The sequence below is a fragment of the Miscanthus floridulus genome, chromosome 4, assembly GCF_019320115.1.
Source record: "Miscanthus floridulus cultivar M001 chromosome 4, ASM1932011v1, whole genome shotgun sequence".
Classification (NCBI taxonomy): domain Eukaryota; kingdom Viridiplantae; phylum Streptophyta; class Magnoliopsida; order Poales; family Poaceae; genus Miscanthus; species Miscanthus floridulus.
This window is the reverse complement of record NC_089583.1, coordinates 97,544,886-97,569,051: the sequence shown is the minus strand read 5'-3', so window position 1 is coordinate 97,569,051 and position 24,166 is coordinate 97,544,886. Positions and strand designations below refer to the sequence as shown.

General features: G+C 47.9%; 1 protein-coding gene and 1 pseudogene across 1 annotated transcript; one reads left to right on the top strand and one right to left on the bottom strand.

Moving 5' to 3' along the window:
- Nucleotides 1-298: 298 nt before the first annotated feature.
- LOC136548879 (uncharacterized) lies at nt 299-12,644 on the bottom strand (annotated as a pseudogene).
- Nucleotides 12,645-12,791: 147 nt separating this feature from the next.
- LOC136548878 (auxin-responsive protein SAUR36-like) lies at nt 12,792-13,199 on the top strand. The gene has a single exon (XM_066540250.1). It carries the CDS (start codon nt 12,792-12,794, stop codon nt 13,197-13,199), a length of 408 nt encoding a protein of 135 aa, XP_066396347.1.
- Nucleotides 13,200-24,166: the final 10,967 nt, after the last annotated feature.

Below are 24,166 nucleotides of genomic sequence, written 5' to 3'. Positions count from 1 at the left end.
ATGTGAAAAAGCCTCATCCTTACTCTCCATGAAAAACATCCAAGAGTAGCGAGAAAAGTCATCCACAATCACTAGAACGTACTACTTCCCACCATCTGATCGAATCCGAGCTAGACCAACTATGTCCATGTGAAGTAGCTCGCTGGGTTCCTTGGTCATGACTTGGTTCACAGGTGGGTGAGAAGCGGCAACCATCTCCTGTGATGACATGGGTGACAAACCAAATCCTTCTCAAATTTCAACTTGCGCAATCCTTGGATTAGATCAAGTGAGCTCAACCTAGCTAGTAAGTCAAAACTCAAATGACCCAGTCTCCTATGCCACTTCCAAAGCTAGAGGAGGATCCAACCACCAAACATCGAGAAGATCCAAAATAGTGAGAAAAATTAGCTCGAAAGACACAATCAAAAGGGGCAATCTGGCAAACAAGATTTCCCTGAGGATCAAGAACTCGAGACAAGCCAGTCTTAAAGTGCACTTCAAAGCCATCCTGAAGGAGTTGTGAAACTAAAAGCAAATTGAAATTCAAATTCAAAACCAAAGCAACATCCTTCAAGACAAAACTCTCGTTGACCCGAATGGTCCCACGAGAAAGCACCTTACCTTTGCTATTGTCCCCAAATGTGATGTACTCCTTACATTGCATGGGGTCAAGGTTGGAGAACCATTTTGAACTTCTGGTCATGTGGCGCGAATCGCCGGAATAAATGAGCCACGTGTTCTCCAGGCCTCTGTCCTATATCAATAGAAGGGCATGACATGAGCAAATGGCGCAACACTAGGGTTAGTAAACTATGAAGGATACCAGTGTTGGCTCATTTGCCCTAGAAAACTGTTAGGAAAACACCAAACACAATGTGTCCCATTTGAGGAAAGTGAACACCACGTGGGGGAAAACATGGTCCGCTAGTGCTGTAGGACTGAAAACCACTGCCGCGAGGTCCAAAGTCATATTGATCACTACCTGAACCACACTGGGCATGACCACCGCATGGTCTCACAACCTGAGGCCTAGCACCTTGAGGCATTGCACCTCTAGGCCTAGCACCATGCCTTTGAACGGGCAGCACATGTACGCCATGGGGCGGGTGGTACATGTTCTAGTTGTTCAACTCGTACTCTCATCGCTCATCTCTCTTCCTCCTAAAGCAAAACTCAGCAAGATGACCATCCCTATGGCAGTAGTCATAGTGATACCTTACATCTCTCTTGGGTGGTTGTTGGCTTACTCTCTTGTGGGTATGGTTCACTCTTGGTGGCTTTTTAGCTTTAGGAAGGGGATCCTCGGAGATGTTTGGTAGAGTATCAAGTAGGTTCTTGAGATGGTTAGGTTTTAGAACCCAAACTTGTTTCTGGGGTGGAGCATTTGGAGGTTCTTCAAACACTACATCTTTGGTGGTAGGCAAAGTAGGCTTAGGTGGAGTGATCTTGATCAATTTGGGAGAAGTGGTAGGTTTCTCACTAGGTTTCAATCCACTGTATTCTCCAACCTTGCCATAGAGATTTTCACCCTTCCCACCTACAGCAAAGCCTACACCCGATGCACCAGTTCCCTGCCTAAATTGGTTCATCATCATGCCCAACTGTGGCTCACTGCAGGATACCTAGCTCAAGATGGACCAGAGGTTTGTGTTGTCTTCCTTGGTTCTCATCTTGTCGTGCCTGCAAGGCTCAAGCTCTAGCTCCAAACCCTCACTGCATGCACACCTAGCAGCAGTGCTATCTGAACTAGCCTTCTCAAGCAAAGAGATCCTAGCAACCTTCTCTGCTAGCTCAGATTGCAAGCCCGAGTAGGACTTGCACGCACCCAACAAGCCAGACCTAGACTTCAACTCATCATTCTCATCAAGCGAAGCAACATACTTTGATTGCAAATCGATAAGGTTGGCTTGTGAATAGCACACTCATCGCACTCAACCTCGTCAGACACTACTACAACAAACTTCTTAGCTTCCTCAAGCTCCTTCAGAGTAATTTCTAGCTTGTACTTAAACTCTTTCCTCTCACAGGCAGCACGCTTTAGCAGCTTATCTTGGCTAAACAAGGTGTCATTCATGGTTTCAAGTTCAGCAACAAGAGCATCGACTGAAAGGGGTTACCTCAGTAGTGTCATCATCGACGGGAACCATGTCCTTGCTAGCCTTCACCTCAGCATCGACCGCCATGGTGCAAAACCCTCTGTGGGTGGAACTGACGATGAAGCAGAGCCCTAGTCAGCTTGTCCTTAGTGCTTCCTCTCGGACCCATTGTCGCTCGAGGGGGAAGAAGAACGATCGTCGTCGGATGTCAGTTGTCAAGGTCGCTAAGGGAGGCGAGGAAGGCACGCTCCAGGGCCTTGGCATTCTTGAGGTGCATCTTCTTGAGAGCCTCCTTGTTGAATCCTCCCTTCGACTTGTGCTTGTCAGAGGTGTACTTGCGCTTGTCCTTGCGCTTGTTGGAGTCATATTGGTCGGATGAGTGCTTGTTCTTCTTGGGGTAGTGGGTGATGAAGTGGTTGGACTCTCCATAGCCATAGCACTTGATGAGGACATCACTCCTTCGGATGCACCCACTGATCCTCCAAACAATAAGCAAGGTCCAATGACCTAAGCTCGAAATGCGCCAGCAAAATTTAGAGGTGAGCTCATTCTTAAGCGATCCTTTTCATACTTTTGAGAATAGACTACTACCTAATGATGTTATATTTCTTAGGAACATTGAAGAGGGTCATGAGGAACTTAGAGGAAGAGATGGAGGCAAAGATGACCAGCAAGGACGTCCAACATAAGCCTAGAGGGCCAGTCCAACATGAATTCGAGTATGCCTCGGCCTCTAGGACTAGTCTGTAATAAACTGGTCACCCAGGATACGTCTAGACTCCATTTTCGATAATCCACATATGGATGGAAACATAACTTCATAAGGAAATCAATGGAAGTGGTCCCACATCAAAATTCCCTTTAGAATCAATAGGAATCATCCAAATAAGTCGGCATCCAAAATCTGTCAGGGTGTTGCATTACCGTATTTGGTCCAATGGGCCATGTATCAGTCTTTGAGCCCGTTAGGGGGGGCGCATCTAGGGTAGGCAACGACCCTAAGATCATTACAATCATACTGCACCACCGTCATTAGGTTTTGGGGTTTTGCTTAGATCATTCTATCATTGACCATCGCCGTCTATCAGTTTGTGGAACCACAACTCATGTGCTTAATCATTCATCTGCAGTTATCCCAAATCTTGAGCTGCATTCTTTTGAGTTCTTGCTTGTGTTCTTTCTTTTGCAGATAGGGATTAGCCTTCTTGCGAGGTCAACTAGCTTGGTGAAACGGTTGATAACTTGAGGAGTTATGGTGCTAAGATTGCAGAGTTTGGGTCTTTGAATCTGAAGCCGGATTGGTGTGTTGTGCTCCACCAAAACGATAGTTATCATCACCTGACGGAAGATCGGGATCCCTATTCCCATCAAGTGGTATTCAGAGCTAAGGTATACCATTAGGTTCATATCTATCTCTTAGTTTTAAGTGTTTCACATTTGCCACATAGTCCAGTGCCTACTCATTTTTCCTATCCTAGAACCTTCCGCGCCATAGCCTTTGCATATTTTAGTTTTAGAGTCTGTCGTGTTGAGTTTGTATCCTGATCGAGGTCTTGTTGCTGGTTAGGTCGTGTTAGAGTCTAGTTCGTGTGTTTTGCCCCATCGTTTCCATCAAACCCTAGCTGTCGTGACCAATTTTGCGCACGTTGTTCCCGTTTTGTCCTCTATTTTGGAGTCACTTCTTAAACCTGGTCATAACTTTCGCATACGAACTCCGATTGAGACGTTCTTTATATCAAAATTGATTAGAAAAAAAATTCTAGAATCAGTTCATCCCCTGCCTTGTTGGGTTTGGTGAATTTATTTTTCCCAAAAACTGGTCCACAGAATTATCTTTTCGAGCCCGAAAGCTTTTTGTCAGTTTTGAGCACATCTTCTGAATTTTCCACAGGCCATGTCTTTCACTTGTTTAAGCTCAAAATTTCTGTGGTTACTTCTTGTGTGCTCCTAAGTGAAGAAAAAATAAAGAAAAAGAAAAAGTTCAAAGTTTCCCAAAAAACAATGACAACCCCAAAAAAGAGAAACAAGAAGGGCAAAAGAGGAACAATATCTAGAGGAGTACATAGAGAAGGCCTAATTGAGCCGTGTTAGCATGTGTTGTCTTGTGCTTTGTTCCTGTTGCTCTTGCTATCCATCATACTTGTTTCTACATACTTGTTGTCACACACATACCTGGTACTTGGAACACGTTAGGCCAGCAACGAGAACAAGTATTTGGGGCTATAATTCAGCATTACTATCTGTTACTTGACCTAGTGTGCCACATATACATATTTTTTTTCTCTTTGTGTGCCTTTAGGATCCACATATCCTTCAGATCAGTACAGAAAAGACCTTGCAATCGCGGTGTCACTTCCTCATAGGTATCACAACCAAGCCATTGGTTGCCATCCTCTGCTCGCGTTGGTAAGAACTTGGTAAGATGTGTGTGAGGGTGTGATTGCACTAACTAAACCGAAATAGTTCATAGGGTTTTTGTTGATATCTAACCATGCCAGATGATGTACCTATTTTGTCTAGTCAGTTTTAGGAACTAAAGGATCTCATGCTACAACAGATGGGCACATTAACGGAAGAAATTAAAGGTCTACATCATTCTATTCAGTGTGGACAAGCAAGTTTCCACCCTAACAGGGAGGATTCAACAGCTCGAGACCAATCCTCCCAAGCCCGACTGATAATAAAGATGAGGAGGATGACGATGATGGTTTTCAAGAATTGGAGGAGGATGTTGTTTATGGTTCCGATGGTTTGCCTGACCACATTAAGACCAACGTGAACCACATGCGTAGAAGACGACTCCTCAAGAAAAAATAGGTATGGGAGGTAATAAGAACTGGCACAATCAAGTTAATGATGATCCTTATGCTAAAATTAAATTTATCATTCCACCTTTCCATGGGAAGTATGATGCTGAGGAATACCTAGATTGGGAGATGACAATAGAACAAAAAATTTGCTTCCCATCTTGTACCTAATCGCCATAAGGTTAGACAAGCCACTAGTGAATTTAAAGATTTTGCAATAATCTGGTGGGCTTCTTTGCAGCAAAAACCTGATTCATGGGAAGACTTAAAACATGGGATGCGTGATAGATTTGTTCCTGTTTTTTATAAACAAGATTTGTGTAAAAAATTATAGCACTTAGAACAGGGAGATATGTTCGTTCAAGAATATTTTGCAGAGCTTCAAAAGGGCATGATTCGTTGTAGGATAAAGGAGGATCCAGAGGATAAAGTGTGTCGTTTTTATGGTGGTTTGAGACTTGAAATTTAGGATATTGTTGATTATAAAGATTTTAACACTATCAACCAGTTGTTTTCAGCTTGCCATGCTTGCAGAAAGAGAATTGTTGGGACGACCGTAGCCGCTGCAAAGGAGCAGGAGCAACTATGGTACCTCCTTCACGTCTAAGGCAATCATGTCGCCGCCCAACAAGTCATTGGGTGCATCTCTTTCAGCACCATCGGCAAGCATATAGTCTACTACACCAGCGAGCACCCGTTCAGCACCACCCACGACTTCGCCTTCAGCCACTAGTAAGACTCGTTTGTAGGAACCGGCTATGAGTGCCTCGTCTGTGGCTTCCACCGGATGCTCTTCAGCCATTCAGTGCCATCGCTGCCAGGGACTTGGACATGTGGCAAGGGAATATCCTAGCAAGCGGGCATACATTGCTATAGAAGATAGAGGTTATGTTAGCACTTTTGATGTAGGAGAAAGACATTGAAGATGAACCTACTTCAAATGAAGATCAAATGGGAGTTTTTGTGAGCTCCTGAAGATGCAGACAACTAGCAAATTTTTATTATGCAACGAGTCCTCAGTACACAGATGGAGGAGGCAAAGGGGCTACAAGCGCCATAATTTGTTCCAGATTTGATTTGTGATTAAAGATCGACGTGCATGGGTCATCATCGATGTAGGCAGCTACAACAACTTGGTGAGTTCTGATTTGGTCAACAAAGCTTGAATTGACCACGCGTCCTCATAAAGCATCTGTATCATATTCAATGGCTCAACGACTCCGGTAAGGCCAAGGTAACACAAACAGCCCGGGTGCATTTTTCCTTGGTCTCTATTCTGATTTTGCGAATTATGAAGTGGTACCTATACAAGCTTGTTCACTTTTGCTGGACGTCTATGGGAATTTGATAATGATGCTGTCCACCATGGTAGAAATAACACATATACACTTATGCATAAGGGCCAAAAAATTATTTTGCAACCTATGATCCCTGCTCAAATTGTACAAGCTGATAAAGAGAGACTTGCTAGTGCAAATACACAAGTTGATGCTAACTCTACAAAACAGTTAGTAATTAAATTGAAAAATCATGTGATGCTTGCTAATAAATCTGATCTAGCAGAGATTAAAGATGTGTGCTATACTTTGATTTGTAAAGATGCTTTATTTTCCATGGATGATATTTCTAGCACTTTGCCATCCTCTGTCACTAACCTTTTGTAGGAATATAGTGACGTGTTTCCCACTAAGATACCTCTAGGACTTCCACCCACTTGAGGGATCAAGCATCAGATTGACTTGATTCCTAGAGCGAGCTTACCAAACCGAGCTGCCTATAGAGCCAACCCCTGAGGAGACTAAGGAGATTCAGCGCCAAGTCCAAGACCTTCTAGACCATGGGTATGTATGTGAGAGCCTTAGTCCTTGTGTTGTTCCAGTTATTTTGGTTCCAAAAAAGATGGCAGTTGGCGCATGTGCGTAGATTATAGAGCCATTGACAATATCATGATAATGTATCATCATCCTATTCCTAGGTTAGACGACATGCTTGATGAGTTAAGTGGTTCTATAATTTTTTTCAAAGGTAGACTTGAGCAGTGGATACCACCAAATAAGAATAAAATTAGGCGATGAATGGAAAACTGCTTTTAAAACCAAGTTCGGTTTGTATGAGTGGCTAGTAACGCCTTTTGGTTTAACTAATGCACCAAGCACTTTCATGAGATTAATGAACAAGGTTTTACGTCCTTTCATTGGTAAATTTGTGGTGGTTTATTTTGATGATATCTAGATCTACAGCAAGTCTTTAACTAAACATCTTGATCACCTACGTGTTGTTTTTGATACTTTGCGGGCTGCATGTTTATTTGGTAACCTCGAGAAGTTCACTTTTTGCACCGAACGAGTATCGTTTCTTGGCTATGTTGTGACCTCGTAGGGAATTGAGGTAGATGATGCCAAGGTGCAAGCTATACGAAGCTGGCCAACGCCCATAATGGTGACACAAGTGTGGAGCTTTCATGGACTTGTAGGATTTTACCGCCATTTTGTGAAGGATTTTGGCACCATTGTAGCCCCACTGAATGAGTTGACAAAGAAGGGTGTAGCATTCCATTGGGGAGAGGAACAAGAGGCATCCTTTGCTCTTTTGAAGGGCAAGCTTACCCACGCGCCATTACTGCAACTCCCTGATTTTGGTAAGACTTTTGAACTTGAATGTGAAGCTAGCGGAGTTGGCATTGGTGGCGTTTTGATGCAAGATGATAAACCCGTTGCTTACTTTAGTGAGAAATTGAGTGGACCTATTCTTAATTATTCCACATATGATAAAGAATTATATGCTCTTGTTCGAACATTAGAAACATGGCAATATTATCTTTGGCCTAAAGAGTTTGTTATTCACTTTGATCATGAATCGTTAAAACATATTAGAACACAAAATAAATTGAACCGTAGACAGGCTAAGTGGACTGAATTTATTGAATCTTTTCCTTATATTGTTAAACACAAGAAAGGGAAGGATAATGTTATTGCTGATGCTTTGTATAGACGATATACTATGTTGTCCCAACTTGATTGTCATATGTTTGGACTTGAAACAATTAAAGAGCAATATGTAAATGATGGTGAATTTAAAGATGTCTTGGAAAATTGTAAAGAGGGACGAACATGGAATAAATTTATGATACCTGATGGTTTTTTGTTTCGAGCTAACCGCCTATGTATTTCAGTTGGTTCCGTTCGTTGTTGTAGAAGGCACATGAAGGCAGATTGATAGGCCATTTTGGTGCCAAGAAGATAGAAGAGGTGCTTGCCACACACTTCTTTTGGTCACGGATGAGGTGAGATGTAGAGCGGTTTGTGGCTCAGTGTGCCACATGTCAAAAAGCTAAGTCACGGTTGAACCCACATGGTTTGTACATGCCTCTTTCCATTCCTTCTATTCCTTGGGCTGAGATTTCTATGGATTTTGTTTTGGGATCGCCAAGGACTAAGAGGGGTAGGGATAGTATTTTTGTGGTAGTTGATCGTTTTTCTAAGATGACACATTTTATTCCTTATCATAAAAGCGATGATGTTGTTCATATTGCTGACCTGTTCTTTCAAAAAATCGTTCGCTTGCATAGTATGCCTTCTACTATTGTTTTAGATTACAATGCAAAATTCTTGAGTCACTTATGGTGCACTTTGTGAAATAAATTAGGGGACAAAGCTGCTGTTTTGTATAACTTGTCATCCCCAAACTGATGGGCAAACTAAGATAGTGAATTGCACATAATCCACCATGTTGAGAGCAATTTTAAAGTGCAATTTGAAGATGTGGGAAGAGTGTTTGTCGCACGTGGAGTTTGCATATAACAGGGCAGAACACTTTACAACCAAGGTAAGTCTCTTCCAGGTAGTGTATGGCTTTAACCCCTGTGCTCCTATTGATCTTTTGCCTTTACCTACCACTGAGAGAATACATAATGATGCTAGAGAGCGTGCTGAGTTTATTCGAAAGTTACATGAAACAACAAAAGCAAATATTGAAAAGATGAATGAGAAGTATAGAATTGCTGATAGTGAAGGTACAAAAGAAGTAAAACTTGAACCGAGTGATTTAGTTTGGTTACATTTGAGAAAAGATAGATTTCTAGAGCTGCGTAAGTCTAAATTAATGCCAGAGCTACTGGTCCTTATAAGATAATTAAGAAAATAAATGATAATGCATACAAACTTGAGTTATCACCCGAGTTCGGGGTTAGTCCCCACTTTTAACATTTCAGATTTGAAGCCTTACTCGGGAGAAGATAAACTTGAGTCGAGGATGACTCTGTTTCAAGAGGGGGAGGAAGATGAGGACATCATTCCTTCGGATGCACCCGCTGATCCTCCAAACAATAAGCAAGGTCCAATAACCCGAGCTTGAATGTGCCAGCTAAATTTAGAGGCGAGCTCGTTCTTAAGCAATTCTTTTCATACTTTTGAGAATAAACTACTACCTAATGATGTTATATTTTCTAGACTACAACTCATCATTCTCATCAAACAAAGCAACATATTTTGATTGCAAATCGGTAAGGTTGGACATGTGAACAACACACTCATCGCACCGAACCTCGTCAGACACTACTACAGCGAGTTTCTTAGCTTCCTCAAGCTCCTTCAGCATAATTTCTAGCTTCTCCTTAAACTCTTTCCTCTCACGGGCAGCACGCTTCAGCAGCTTATCTTGGCTAAACAAGGTGTCGTTCATGGTTTCAAGTTCAGCAACAAGAGCATCGATGGAAGGGGTTACCTCAGTAGTGTCATCGTCGACGGGAACCATGTCCTTGCTAGCCTTCACCTCGGCATCGATCTCCATGGTGCAAAACCCTCTGTGGGTGGAACTGACGACGAAGCAGAGCCCGGTCAGCTTGTCCTTGCGCTTACCTCTCAGGACTCATCGTCGCTCGAGGGGGAAGAAGAGTGATTGTCATAGGTGTCGTTGTCGAGGTCATTGAGGGAGGTGAGGAAGGCACGCTCCTGGGCCATGGCCTTCTTGAGGTACATCTTCTTGAGAACCTCCATGTTGAATCCTCCCTTTGACTTGTGCTTGTTGAAGGTGTACTTGCGTTTGTCCTTGCGCTTGCTAGAGTCGTACTTTTCAGAGGAGTGCTTGTTCTTCTTGGGGTAGTGGGTGACGAAGTCGTTGGGGTCTCCATAGCCATAGCATCTTATGAGGACATCACTCCTTCGGATTTACTTGCTGATCCTACAAACAATAAGCAAGGTCCAATGACCCGAGCTCGAATGCGCCAGCTAAATTTAGAGGTGAGCTCGTTCTTAAGTGATTATTTTCATACTTTTGAGAATAGACTACTACCTAATGATGTTATATTTCTTAGGAACATTGGAGAGAGTCATGAGGAACTTGGAGATGGAGGCAAAGATGACCAGCAAGGACGTCTAACATAAGCCGGAGGGCCGGTTCAACATGAATTCAAGTATGCCTCGGTCTCCAAGACTAGTCTGCCATAAATTGGTCACCCAGGACGCGTCTGGACTCTATTTTTGACATCCACATATGGATGGAAAGATAATTTCATAAGGAAACCAATGGAAGTGGTCCCACATCAAAATCCCTTCAGAATCAACGGGAATTGTCAAAACAAGTCAGTGTCTAGAATCTATCAGGGTGTTGCGTTACCAGTATTTGATCCAATGGGCGTGTATCGTCTTTGAGCCCGTTATGGGGGCGCATCCAGGGTAGGTGATGACCCTAAGACCATTATAATCATACGTCGTCGTTGTCGTTAGGTTTTGGGGTTTTGCTTAGATCATTCTGTCATTGACAGTCGCCGTCTATCGGTTTGTGGAACCCCAACTCATGTGCTTAATCTTTCATCTGCAATTTGTCCCAAATCTTGAGCTGCGTTTTTTTGAGTTCTTGCTTATGTTCTTCATTTCATAGGCAGGGATTAGCCTTCTTGACGAGGTCAACCGGCTTGGTGATACGATTGATAACCTGAGGAGTCGTGGTGCTAAGATTACAGGGTTCGGGTCTTTGGATATGAAGCCAGGATCGGTGTGTTGTGCTCCACCAAAACGATAGTTATCATCACCTGGCGGAAGATCGGGATCCCCGTTCCCATCAGCATCCTTTCTTTGGACCACCACTGCGCCATCGATTCAAGCTGTTGTTGTAAAACTGCGAGAACCGGCTGATGATCAGTGCCAGCTCGTCGTCCCCAAGGGCCTCCAACTGCTCCTCTGCGACAGACACCAAAGAAGACAAGGCAAACGACATCTGTGAAGGGTTAGCTAAAGAACTTGAGCCGTTACCTGAGAACAAAGCCATAGTCGGTGCAGAGGGGGTTCTTGATCTTGGCTTGGGTCTGATAATCAATCTCGGTGGACTTGAGCTTGCTGAAAAGCTCATCCACGGTGAGGATGTCGTAGTTCGCGGACTCAATAATAGCGGACACCTTCACATCCCAAACCTTTCGATCTAGGGCATATAGTAACTTGAGTGCCCTCTCATGATCATCATAAGGTAACTGCGGCTTGTTTGCCCGCATCTTGTTCACAATCGTCAGAAAGCGAGAGAACATGGCATCAATAGACTCTCCATCCAACTGAGAGAAGTTCTCATACTCTCGCTTGTATGTCTCAAAGAGTCTAGTTTTGACCTATGCGGTTCCCTCGTGATAGCTCTGAAGCCTCACCCAGATCTCTCGAGCAGTCGTACAATCGGAGACTCTCTCAAACTCAGAAAGCGAAAGACTCGAAAAGAGAACACTACGAGCCTTGCTATTTGCATTGTGTTGATCAATTTGATCCTGAGTGTTGCGAGCATCAAGCACAACGTAGTTAGCATTGTCACAAATCTCCCAAACTTTCCAATCAATCCCCTGAAGATGTGCTGACATGCGAATCTTCTAATAGGGGTAATTTGTTCCATCGAAGAACGGTGGTTTGTCGGAACCACGCTCCATGTCGCCTTCATGGATTACGGACCGATTAAGGTGGAATGGTACTTAACTGGCTCTGAGACCAACTGAAGCTGCAAGTGATGGTGTTCAGAGGCCACCTGACGCTGAATATATAGCTCACTCGACTGCTGGAGCGAAATGGTTGGGCAAGGGAGGAAGGCCATGAGCACGGTGAGTGCGATGTTGCAAGACGCGTCTGCGAGCACGATTTGGATGAGATTCTGATGGGGCCGAGTGTCTAGCACATGCGGGTGCCGGTCGTGGTGCGTTTTCGGTGCCTGGATTGGAGCCATGCCGAGCGGTGTTGCTGGGAAGCGGCACGATGACCCCATGTTTGTTGTGTCATCAGATACATCGGCAGATCAGCTTGGGTTTATTTCAGAGAAGATTAATGAGGATTTCCTGTTTCCATTCAGACTGAAAACAAGGGATGCCCACAGCAAAATGAGGACATGGAAGCATGGACTGAGTGTCTCAATCAGAGGGCAATGGCATGCTGTGAAATAGAGCTCACATGACGTGCTACTGATCCAGCTGCAGACCTCAAGTCGAAGAGGCGATAAAGCTGTCGAGCAACTTTCAGATATCTTGAGATAGAACATACAAGAATTGGTACTGCTAAATTGGACCCAATCTGCTGCATCTGCATGTGCTCTTCATGGCCCATGAGGCAGAGCAGTATGGTAGCACATTGTGATATCCTAGCCACTCAGACATTGCCAGTGGTGGATCCAACAAGTGCCAAACAGATGGCCCCGCCTCAGAGCAATCTAATCAGTACCACACACCGTTTTCTCCTTGCAGCACTGCATGTTCTAAGTCGTGGGCTTGTCTAAGGATGCTCTGCTCTTTCTTCTCCATTCGTACTCACCTATAAATGCATCAGCTTAGCAGCAACTCTTCAGCAGTCCATCAGCCTAGCTTAACACCACCTGATACAAGGGTTCTCTGAATTTTAGTCACGAAAGGAGAGCCGCAACCATGATCAGTGCCAAGAGACTTGCGCAAATGGCAAGGAAGTGGCAAAGGATAGCCGCCCTTACGAGGAAGAGGGTCATGCTGATCCCGGCAAAAGAAAGCGAAGGATCGTGCAGCACTTCGACGTCGGTGGCTGGCAAAGGACACTGCGTTGTGTACTCGGCTGACGGGCAGCGGTTCGAGGTCCCGCTAGCGTACCTCGGCACGGTGGTCTTCTGCGAGCTCCTAATGCTGTCGCAAGAAGAGTTTGGGTTCGCGAGCGACGATGGCAAGATCACGCTGCCCTGTGACGCAGCGGTGATGGAGTACGTAATGTGTTTGCTTAGGAGAGATGCCTCTGAAGAGGTTGTGAGAGCGTTCTTGAGCTCCATGGTCAGGCCATGCCACACTGTCAGCGTCATGGCACCATGCAACCAGCGGCTAGCTGTTTGTGTATGACTTAATAGCTCTGATGATGTATATAATTTTTTTTTGTTAAGGTTGTACTAGAATCATAGGGAATTGTATGAAATGAAGAACGGAGTATATCACAAATCTCACCCATGTTTGCAATCGTGGTGACTAGATTCTTGTTTCGTTTCTATCTGAAGTTCTGAACTCGTCTTGTTTAATGAAATAGTAGGGACTCGTTCGGTCTAAAAGAATGTAATTATAGATCGAATATAAGTTGAACCATTTTAAGATTATAAGTAAATTTATTGTAAAAATAGTATTAATAGGTATGATTGGAAGTAGGTATGTTATGAAAATATGTTCCATGATAAATGTAATGGTAATATATATTATATTATACTTCATTCGTTCCAAATTATAAGACGTTTTGGCTTTTTAGATACATTGTTTTATTACGTATCTAGACATAGTGTATCTCTAAGTGCATAGCAAAAGCTACGAGTCTACAAAAGCCAAAGACATCTTATAATTTGGAACAGAGGAAATAAGTATTAGTATTTTTAACAAATTTTAGGTTAACTTAAGATGGTTTGACTTAGCATTATAACTAGAAGTTCATTCTTTTAAGGACTGAGAGTGTAGAAGGAAAAATCATAGACCCCTCAAAGTTTGCAAATAAACAACACTACTAAAAAAACTATTTAATACAAACGTTTTTATTTTTTTGGCAGACGAGGTTCTAACATAACTGCCTTTAAAAATGAGTTCCTAGCTGGCCCGCCTCTAAAAATCTTTTTTAGAGGTGGCTGAAACTGCCTATAGAAATAATCTCTATTTTTATGTAGCAAAGCAAGCTATTCATCTGCCTCTAGAAATGGGGCAAAATTTCTAAAGACGGCCGGAAATTCCACTCGTCTCTAGAATTCTAGAGGTGGTTGGCAATTTGGTGCGCCCCTAGCATAGCAAAATTTATGTGTTTTCCAAATAAAGTTGGTTGAAAATAAAATTTATGTTAAAGTTTTAGTCCTCGATGGGATATGCAACTTTGTAGTTGATGATATTTTCACCTGAAATCATTTAAGACCCCAAGTTTGTTTTTATGTTTTCATAAATTGAAATTCAATTTTTAAAATTCAAAAAGTGATCTAAGATGGAGAACGACCTATACCAAAGTTGTTGTACTAGAAGAGTTCTTTAACTTTGTAATTGATAACTTTCTCATTTGAATTCATTTAGTGCCTGGAAATTCTATTTTAAGTTTTTCAGATTTTGAAATTAGTTTTGTTTTGAATTTTTCAAATGACCTCAGATGGAGAAAATACCTAAATCAAAGTTATAGTATTTAAAGAGATCTAAAACTAATTAGTTAAAACAATTATCATTTGAATTTGTTTAGGATCTCATAATAGGCATTACATATTTGTTAAAGTGAATACAAACAGATTGTTTGGGCCACTTGACCACAAGTGACTTTAAGGTATAGTAGTAAGGAAACTAAAGTAGTAAGGAAGCAATGCACAAGGCTAGAAGTCCTGAATTTGATCCCCTATTCCGCTGTGGTCGCACGTGCACATGCGTATTTCGCTTGATCCCCTATTCCGCTGTGGTCGCACGTGCATGTGCGTATTTCGCTCGAAAATCATGTGACTTGTTTTTTTAACCATTAGCAGGGGAGTCCCCTACCTATTTTTTTTATATATAAAGAAAGGATATGTACAAGTTATAGATCTTTCAAAGCTCCAAAACAAAAAGGAAAAGAAGCAGCTAAGTGAAATTCTCACACCACGGTTTAAGTTCTATTTTCCTAACACGCTTGGCTTTGATGCAAACCAAAGCAAGCTCCTCTTTGAAATCAAGCTTCCATTTACTGAGGTTGCAATATTCACCATCGAAAATGATTCCAATCCTTGTTTTCCATATGATCCAACACGCTGTTATTACCAGTTCTCTGCAAATAAGGTTACCAAAAGCATTTCTAGCTCTAATCACCATATCTAAAGGTTGCAGGTTCAAATTCCAATAAATTGCAAGGGAGTTCCAACAGGCAGAGCTGAAAGGGCATTCAAAAAAGAGGCGAAACTTGTCTCCTCACATTGTGTATTGCAAAGCACATGGTTGTAATCCTCCAGAAAATTATTCTTTCTTTTGAGTAAATTCCTTGTGTTCAATCTGTCTCTGAGCAACAACCAGAAGAAAAAAATATGTTTGCCAAGGTTGCGAGTGGACTAGAGCCAAGAGCACAGTGGTGAAGCTTCAATTTGTCCTTGTGGAAGTGCATAAGCCTTTTTGGTGGAGTAGTTTTGTGAATTCCAGCTATATTTCCAACTATCTTCGAAGTCTATCTCCCATTCTCTTTCTTCTAAGATGGTTTGAATCTCCACTAGTTGATCTGAAGCCTGAGCCGATAAAGGCAAATTGAATAATCTGGTCACTTGGTTGTCCCAGAACATTTAGGTTTGCTAGCAAAAGAAAAAGCTATGGAAAGGATCTGGATGGGAGGGGTTTATCCAGTTATCATGCCAAAATAGGATTGAGTTGCCTTTGTTTGGACCGCCGGTGGTGAAATTTCTACCAATTTAATCACATCCTTCCACCAAAAGGAGCCCATTGGACTTCATATGGTTGGGTTTGGTTGTTCTTGTAGAGCTTAGACCAGGTTAGGTTCACCCATGGAATGTTGGCATGATTGTAGAATTTGTCTAGAAACTTTATGAGAAGTGTTGAGTTCTGGATTTTCATGTTTATGATTCCAAGGCCACCTTCCTCTTTAGGTATGCATGTTGCTTCCCATGCAGCAAGACAGCAACCTTTTCTGTTGATGTCATCACCACTCCAAAGACAATGTTTTCTATATCTATCCAATTGCTTGATAATCTATGGGGGTATCTTCAAGCAACACAAGTAAAAAGTCAGGAGAGCTGCAGAGTTAACTAGGATGAGCCTCCCATGGTAAGAAAGAAGATTGCTAATTCCTCCAAGTCTTCTCCCAATTCTAGTGAGGAGTGGGCTGAAGTCTTAGATGTTGGGTTTGGTGGTGCCGAGGCAGACCCAAATAAGACTCTGTTTGGATCCACCAGCTTAACTTTAGCTGGCTAAGGGCCTGTTTGGGACAGGTCCACCAGCTCTAGATCCATGAATTCAGATCCAGATCTAAATTTTTTATCCAAACAGCTCTAGCTCCACCAGCTCCACTAGTGGATCTGCTCCACCAATTTGGTGGATCTGCGTCTAGATTCTCCAAATTGGTGGATCTCCTCGAGGGGTGTTCCACCAAATCCAAGTTTAGTGTAGTTGGTGAAAATTACCCACCATGCCACTCGTTACACACATTTGGTTGCGAACCGTTATGTTCTTTTCTTTCTCCTCTCGCATCTTCGTTGCGAACACGCCCCGAACTCGTCGTCGCAAAGACAATGCCGGCGAGCCTATCTACCCACGCTGGCCACGCGCCACCCCCTTGCCGGCCGCGTTGCCGTAGTGGACCCACGCGCTCCCCGCGCCGCCACGCGGCCGGCTCTGCGCGCTCCCCGGAGGTCCTCGCGGAGGCAGCCATGGCCACATCGGCTACGCGAGCTCTGGCCGTGCCGGCCCCGCACGAGCTCCTCGCGAGAGGCAGCAATGGCTATGCCGCCCCGTGCCTCCGACCGTGGGAGCCGACAGTCACGCCCCGCCTGCCTGCCCACCCTCCCCGTGGCAGTGGAAGCCGTCAGAGCTCCACTGACGTGCGCCCGCCCTCCTCCTCCTGCACGCGTCGGGGAAGAGGAAAGACCATCGTTTCCGAGCCGAGGTCGCCCGCCGAGGCCGACTGCCGCGCCCCCTAGCCGGCCATGCGCCTGGCTGCTAGGATTTCCCCCCGCGCGCCCGAGCCCGAGGAAGAAGAAAGGCTCTGGATTTTTTTTCCATTTTGCCCCCTGATGCGTAGGACCTAGATGGAAGTGAGATAGAGATAGATGTGGAGCTGTACCAAACACTTCAAGCTCCACTAGCTCCATGGTGGATCTAGGTGAATCCTAAGGAGCTGCTCTATGGTCGATCCAGGTGAATCCTAGATCCAGATTCACTTTTTGAGTTGGTGGAGCTGTCCCAAACAAGCCCTAAATTTAGCTGGTATGGATCCAAACAGGCCACCTAAACCACAAAAGACCAAAATACCCCTCCCACATTCCTCTAAAAATTCCCTGCGCGACTGCCCGATCGCCGTGCTGGGCCCTGCTGCTTTGCCTAACAGCCGTGAGCCGCCATGCCGGGGGTCCCTGCTGCTCCACCCGCCCACCAAATGCCGTCACGCCGAGGGCCACTGTTGCTCCGCCCACCGCCACAATCCACCGCACCGGGGGCCCATGCTGCTTTGCCCGCCTGCCACGAGCCGCCACGCTGGGGGCCTTGCTGCTCCGCCCGCCCGTTGGTGGAGGCGTCGGGCATGAGGAATAAAGAGAGAAGGTTAATGAGAGGTGGGAGGGAGGGGTAGGATAGACAAATAACTCTTCAGCTATCATTTAGCTGGTGAATCCAAACATTCCTAACTAAAATTTACCTGGTTATCCTTTAGCTAGCTAAAAAAAAGCACTAAAGTTTAGTTAGCTAAATTTTAGTTGGGTGGATCCAAACAGGGCCTAAGTGAAAGTCATTGTTCCAATATTGCACCCAAAGGTAGTGCCAGATGTTTAGTCTTGTTCTCATCAACATTGATTGGCATCAGGAAGGATTTGTCACTACTACAGATTTGATATCTTGTCCCGGTTGGAAACTGGTTTTAGTCCCGGTTTCCCAACCGGGACTAGCGATCCGAGACTAAAGTGTTGTTCTTTAGTCCCGGTTTGCCACAACCGGGACTAAAGATCCTCCCGGCTTTAAAAAAAAATAATGCCTCCCACCGCTGCGCCCCCTGAGATTCGAACCTAAGACCTCATGCACTGCCTCGCGCGGAGCTTACCACCCCACCTACACAACACATCTTACAATGGATGGGATGCTTTCCTTTTGAACTAACCCATCGGAGGACCTTTAGTCCCGGTTGGTGTTACCAACCGGGACTAAAGGGTCCTTTAGTCCGGGTTGGTGTTACCAACCGGGACTAAAGGGTCTACCTTTAGTCTGGGTTGGTATTACCAACCGGGACTAAAGGTTGGAGGACTTTTTAGTCCCGGTTGGTGGCTCCAACCGGGAATAAAGGAACATTTAGTCCTGGTTGGTGGCTCCAACCGGGAATAAAGGAACATTTAGCCGGGACTAATGGTCCTTTAGTCTCGGGGGCAAAAAATGCCGAGGCTAATGCTAAATTAAGACATCGTTCTAAAGTCTGTTCTCTAGTAGTGTGTTAAAATTCACGTGCAAGCCTGTGGAGTAAGAGAATGCTCTTAGGATGCCTTTTAGGTTGAATAACAGTCTTGCTTTTGCTGGTAGAATCAGTAAAGCGTCATCTGCATATTGTAGTATTGGATATTCTCCACCAAAGTCATCACTAAGAGGATGAGACAAAACACCCAGCTGCCAGGCTTTATTGATTATGGACTGAAGCAGGTCAGTTGTTAAAACAAAAAGGAGGAAGAGTGGATCACCTTGCCTTACCCCTCTCTTACAGGTGAAGGGAAATCCTATGACTTGTGACTTGCTGACTCATAGGTGGTTGGCTGGTTGACTTCTCTTGGGGCTTGCAAAAATTCTATAAAACTGGTGGTTGTGACTCCATATTTTTGGACCAATTTGCAAAATTCTATAAACGATTTTCAGCCGCTTCTAGAAATCGATCTGTTTGCTCCCTAACCACCCTATCCTCACCTGTCGGGCTCCCATCTCCATAGAGCACCAGGCCTCCCTCTACCTTACCCATTCTCTTCAAGCACAAGAACCACAATGTGTTTTTAATTTTCTAGTGTAATTGGAGAAGTGATTCTTTTTTGCTTCCCACTAGCATCTGCGCGAGTTTAAGTGTGCTTATTGTCGGATACCGTGAGAAGGGGTACCCTAAGCAAGATCCAAAAAACGACTGCTTAGACTTCGTAAAGATCGAAACTAGCTAAACGCTGCTGGCCTCGGCCGATTGTCCGACTCGCCCGAGGCCCCATCGCCGCGAGCCTCGGCCGACCCTCCGCTTCGCCCGAGGCCCCTCACCACGGGCCTCGGCCAATTCCCCGTCAAAGGCCTCGGCCGGGCCACCGACCCTCTGTCTCGCGCAAGGCGGACTCGGCAGCACTCCGCCACCTCTTCCTTCTCCCGTCCCTCTGGCAAAACGTCGTGTCACGACAACTCAGCCAACTGCTGCCCCTGACAACAGCCGCACGCCCGGCACAGTACAGCAGAATGGCCGATGGGACAGGAGGCAGGACTGGGCAGGGGTTACCCGCCACTGTACTAACCACCGTGACGCCCATGCCTCACTATGCTGCCAACTCCTGCACCGAGGACAATGCAGCGTGGGGAGCCACATCTGGGCTACTGTAGCCTCGGAATCAGTACCCAAGGCCAATAACTCCCCCCAAGGACCTCGACAGTTTGCTTCACGGGCTCGGCAGCCTGAGGGTCCATGACCACCGAGCCCCCCGCGATGGCTCGGCCTCGGCATAGCCGCTGCCCCCTACGACGTCATTACACGGCAACCCGCACGTCGCCCGCCATGTCCTGCATCAAGCCGTACTGGAGCCCCACGACGCACAAGACCGAGTACGACCAGCATGTCACTTCCGCACGTCCCATCGAGGCGCTCAACCACTCCGACAAATCACACGACGGCGCAGTGCAGCGACGTGGCAGACCAGACGTCCACCACGTCAGCACCCTGCCATCCACGACGGGACTGTGCAAGGGTTACCGGCTACTGTGCTGCCTAAACACCTGCACCAAGGACGGACACGACATGGGGAGTCAGAACCGGGTTCCTGTGACCTCGGGGCCAGCGAACCGACCGCTCCGCCTCGCTCGAGACCCCCGATGAGCCTCGGATTCCGCCTCGCCCGAGACTCCCGGTAGGGCCTCGGGCGAACTGGCCACGCTCCGCCTCGCCCGAGGCTGGGCTCGTCCCGCAATCTCGTCACCTCCACCTCAAAAGTCACTCTGGCAGGCTATCGCATCCAATTAATGCACCCAGCTGCCCTCACTACGAAAGCCACGATCGGCAGTATGCCGCGACAGGACAACGGTCAAATCGCCTTTTTACCATCCCTTACTGACGATACAGGGCACCGTATCCTGTAGACGCATGTTCGGCACTGTTCCGCCCAAATCAACTATCGACGATGGCCGCCCAGACCTCACATTGCCACCCGCTAAAGGCCTCGGCACAGCAGGCCTCAGCACAGTGGGTCTCGGCCTCAGCGCGATAGGTCTCGACACAGCCTACTACAGCAGCCACCAGGCCTCGGCATTTCACCAAGTCAACAAAAGTACAAGAGCGCAGCATGTCGTCAGCCTTGAAGACCATACCGACTAGACATCGACTGGAACTCCCACGACGCCATACTGCTTCAGGGAGCGGAATACGTCAGCAAATAGTAGCCTTCTCATGTACCTCTCGCTTCCTCCTTGTAACTATAAAAGGAGGTAGCCAGGGCCATTTCTGGGGGGGGCGAAAGGACAAAAACACCGATAGAATCACGCACTTCCACGCTGCTTGGGAGCAATGTCCCAAGCAGTTCGCACCACCCTCGCCGAGACCTGGGGCTAGCCCCCTCTCTCACTCAGCTTGTAACCCCCTACCACGAGCACTCCGGTGCAAGGAATACAAGATCAATCTCTCAGACTGGACGTAGGGCCTCGACTGCCCGAACCAGTATAAACCTTGTGTCTCTTTGCATCACCATCCGGGATTAGGGACACGCAGTACAAATTCACTCGTTGGTTGAGGGACCCCCGGTTCCAAAACACCGACAGTTGGCGCGCCAGGTAGGGGACTCTGCGTGTCAGCTTCGTCATCCTAGCAAGTTCCGGATGGCAGACCACATACGACCATTGCGCCTCGGCACCATAGTTTGGTTCGGGAGCCTAGAGTTCATGTCTCTAGGGCATGAGTACGACATGGTGCTCCTCACTCCTCGAACCCCACCGTCCGACGACGAAGTCGCGCCCCGGCAGCCCAGGCGTAGGCGGCGTCCGGGCGGCCGCTCTCGCCACGCTCGCCGGGCACGGCGCGAGCAAGGCCACCCCGACGCTACGCGAGCCCGGGGCAGCACGACACTCCCCGCCGATATCCTGCGACCAGCTGTTGGTACGGGGTCCCTGACTGGGGACCTGTCTGACCTGAGCCTGGACAAAGGAAAATCGCCGGGGGCTTACGACGATGCCCAGTCATCTAACCCCGCTCCACCACTCCCTGAAGAACCGACCCCGGCGGGGCAGAATCTGGAGACGGCCCCGTTCCCATACCCCTTTGGGTTGAGAAATGCCGCCACCTCCTACGCCTACGCTTACGCTGCCGCTCACGAGCACCCCTCGGAACGCCGCCAGCGCTTCGCTCTCGACCTGAGCACCCACTCCGACCCCTCGGACGAGGACGAGGCGTGGCCCGGGGTGGATTTCTCCGAACTCCACAACCCTGGGGCTTTACGCCAATTCTTGGCCGCAAGCGACTACTGCCTCGGCTATTCCGACTCCGACGACGAAGGGACTTACGATCCATCCCGTGAGTGCTTCCACGTCGGGCTCGGGATGCCAACGGTGGGCGAAGAGGAAGAGGGGACAGGCACTCATTCACCGCCCCGGGCGGGGACGGGTGGTGCCACGCCTCCGCGTCTCGTAGCCCCGGCAGCACGGAACGAGAATCTCGTCCACGGGGGGCATCGTCGCCCAGACCTGGAGCAGCTCCGCGAGCTTCAGGCCAAGGTTGAACAGGACCGACTCCTTCTGCAACAGCTCCGGGACACTCTCGAGCAGGAGCAGCGAGGGCACGGTGAGGGCGGAGGAGCCCGAGGGCGGGCCCGCGACGTTCATCACCGCATCAACGACGACGAGGGCGGAGAGCCACCCCCAATCTTTAACCGCGCTAGCCAGAATGTCGCAGCTGCTGCGATGCTGATCCGAGCGATGCCCGAGCCCTCCACCACCGAAGGGCGACGGGTCCGCGGAGAGCTCCGCGACCTCCTCGAGACCGCAGCAGTGCAGCAGGCCGAAAGTTCCGCCTCCCGCCGGCGCGGAGGCACTTCGGAGCAACCCACGACACGACCTCGCCAAGGCCAGGATGCCTCGATCCGTCCCGAGCCCGCTCGCGCGCCGACGGTCAATAGGGCCCCCTCGGTGCGCGACCGACCTGGACACCAACGCGAGGTACAAGGCGACCACGAGGTAGTTGGCAGGCGACGGCGCCACGACGACGGAGCCGCCCGAGGCTACCACCCGCACCGAGGCGGTCGCTACGACAGTGGTGAGGACCGCAGCCCCTCCCCTGAGCCACCAGGACCTCGGGTCTTCAGCAGGGCCATCCGCGTTGCTCCTTTCCCCGCCCGGTTCCGACAGCCGGCCAACCTCACCAAGTATAGCGGCGAGACGAACCCTGAGCTATGGCTAGCCGATTATCGCCTGGCTTGTCAGCTGGGTGGCGCGGACGATGATCTGCTCATCATCCGCAATCTCCCTTTACTCTTGACGGACTCGGCGCGAGCCTGGCTTGAGCATCTCCCCCCCTCGCAAATCCACGACTGGCGCGACTTGGTTAGGATCTTCGTCGGGAACTTTCAGGGCACTTACGTGCGCCCTGGGAATTCCTGGGATCTCAAGAACTGCCGCCAGAAGCCGGACGAGTCTCTCCGAGACTTCATCCGGCGCTTCTCCAAACAGTGCATCGAGCTACCCAGCGTCGGTGACTCGGAGATCGTCCAGGCTTTCCTCTCCGGCACCACTTGTCGGGACTTGGTCCGAGAGTTAGGGCGCAACGTCCCGCGCTCTGCCGCCGCGCTCCTCGACATCGCCACCAACTTCGCCTCGGGCGAAGAGGCGCTACATGATCCGGCTTCACTTCGCCGCCTCCAACAATGTCGCCGAATACGAGGCCCTCGTCAACGGCCTGCAAATCGCCATCGAACTTGGAGTACGACGTCTCGACGTACGGGGTGATTCGCAGCTCGTCGTCGATCAGGTGATGAAAGAGTCAAGCTGCCACGACCCCAAAATGAAGGCGTACTGCGCGATGGTACGTCGTCTGGAGAACAAGTTCGACGGTCTCGAACTCAACCACGTTGCACGAAAGTTCAACGAGGCCGCGGACGAACTGGCAAAGATGGCGTCGGCACGGACCCTGGCCCCTCCGAACGTCTTCGCCAGAGACCTCCACAAGCCGTCCGTCGACTACGCCTCGGCGACGGAAGAGGACCCATCGGCCGAGCCCACCACAGGGCTCGAGGCCCCCTCTGCCGCCGAGACCCCGCCAGCCGAGCCCGAGGCGATGGCGATTGACGAAGAGCCTCCCAAGACCGACCAAGGAACGGACTGGCGAGTCCCTCTCCTTGATCGCCTCGTCCGAGGAGAGCTTCCTGCTGACAGAACCGAAGCCCGACGGCTTGCGCGACGCGCCAAGACTTACGTCCTCTGCGACGGCGAGTTATATAGGCGCAGCCCATCTGGTATTCTCCAACGATGCATCACCACCGAGGCTGGCCAATCCTTACTTCAGGACTTACACGTGGGAGTCTGCGGGCACCACGCGGTGCCTCGGACGCTCGTAGGTAACGCCTTCCGCCAAGGTTTCTATTGGCCAACAGCGGTGGCCGACGCCACAAAGCTAGTACGCACCTGCGAGGGATGCCAGTACTATGCTCGACAGACGCACCTCCCGGCCCAAGCCCTCCAAACCATCCCCATCACATGGCCATTCGCTGTGTGGGGACTGGACATGGTTGGGCCTCTGCAGAAGGCACCCGGGGGCTATACCCATCTGCTGGTAGCTATCGACAAATTCTCTAAATGGATCGAGGCTCGTCCGATCGCTCAGATCAAATCCGAGCAAGCGGTGCTGTTCTTTACGGATATCATCCACAGGTTCGGGGTTCCTAACACCATCATCACAGACAATGGGACACAATTCACCG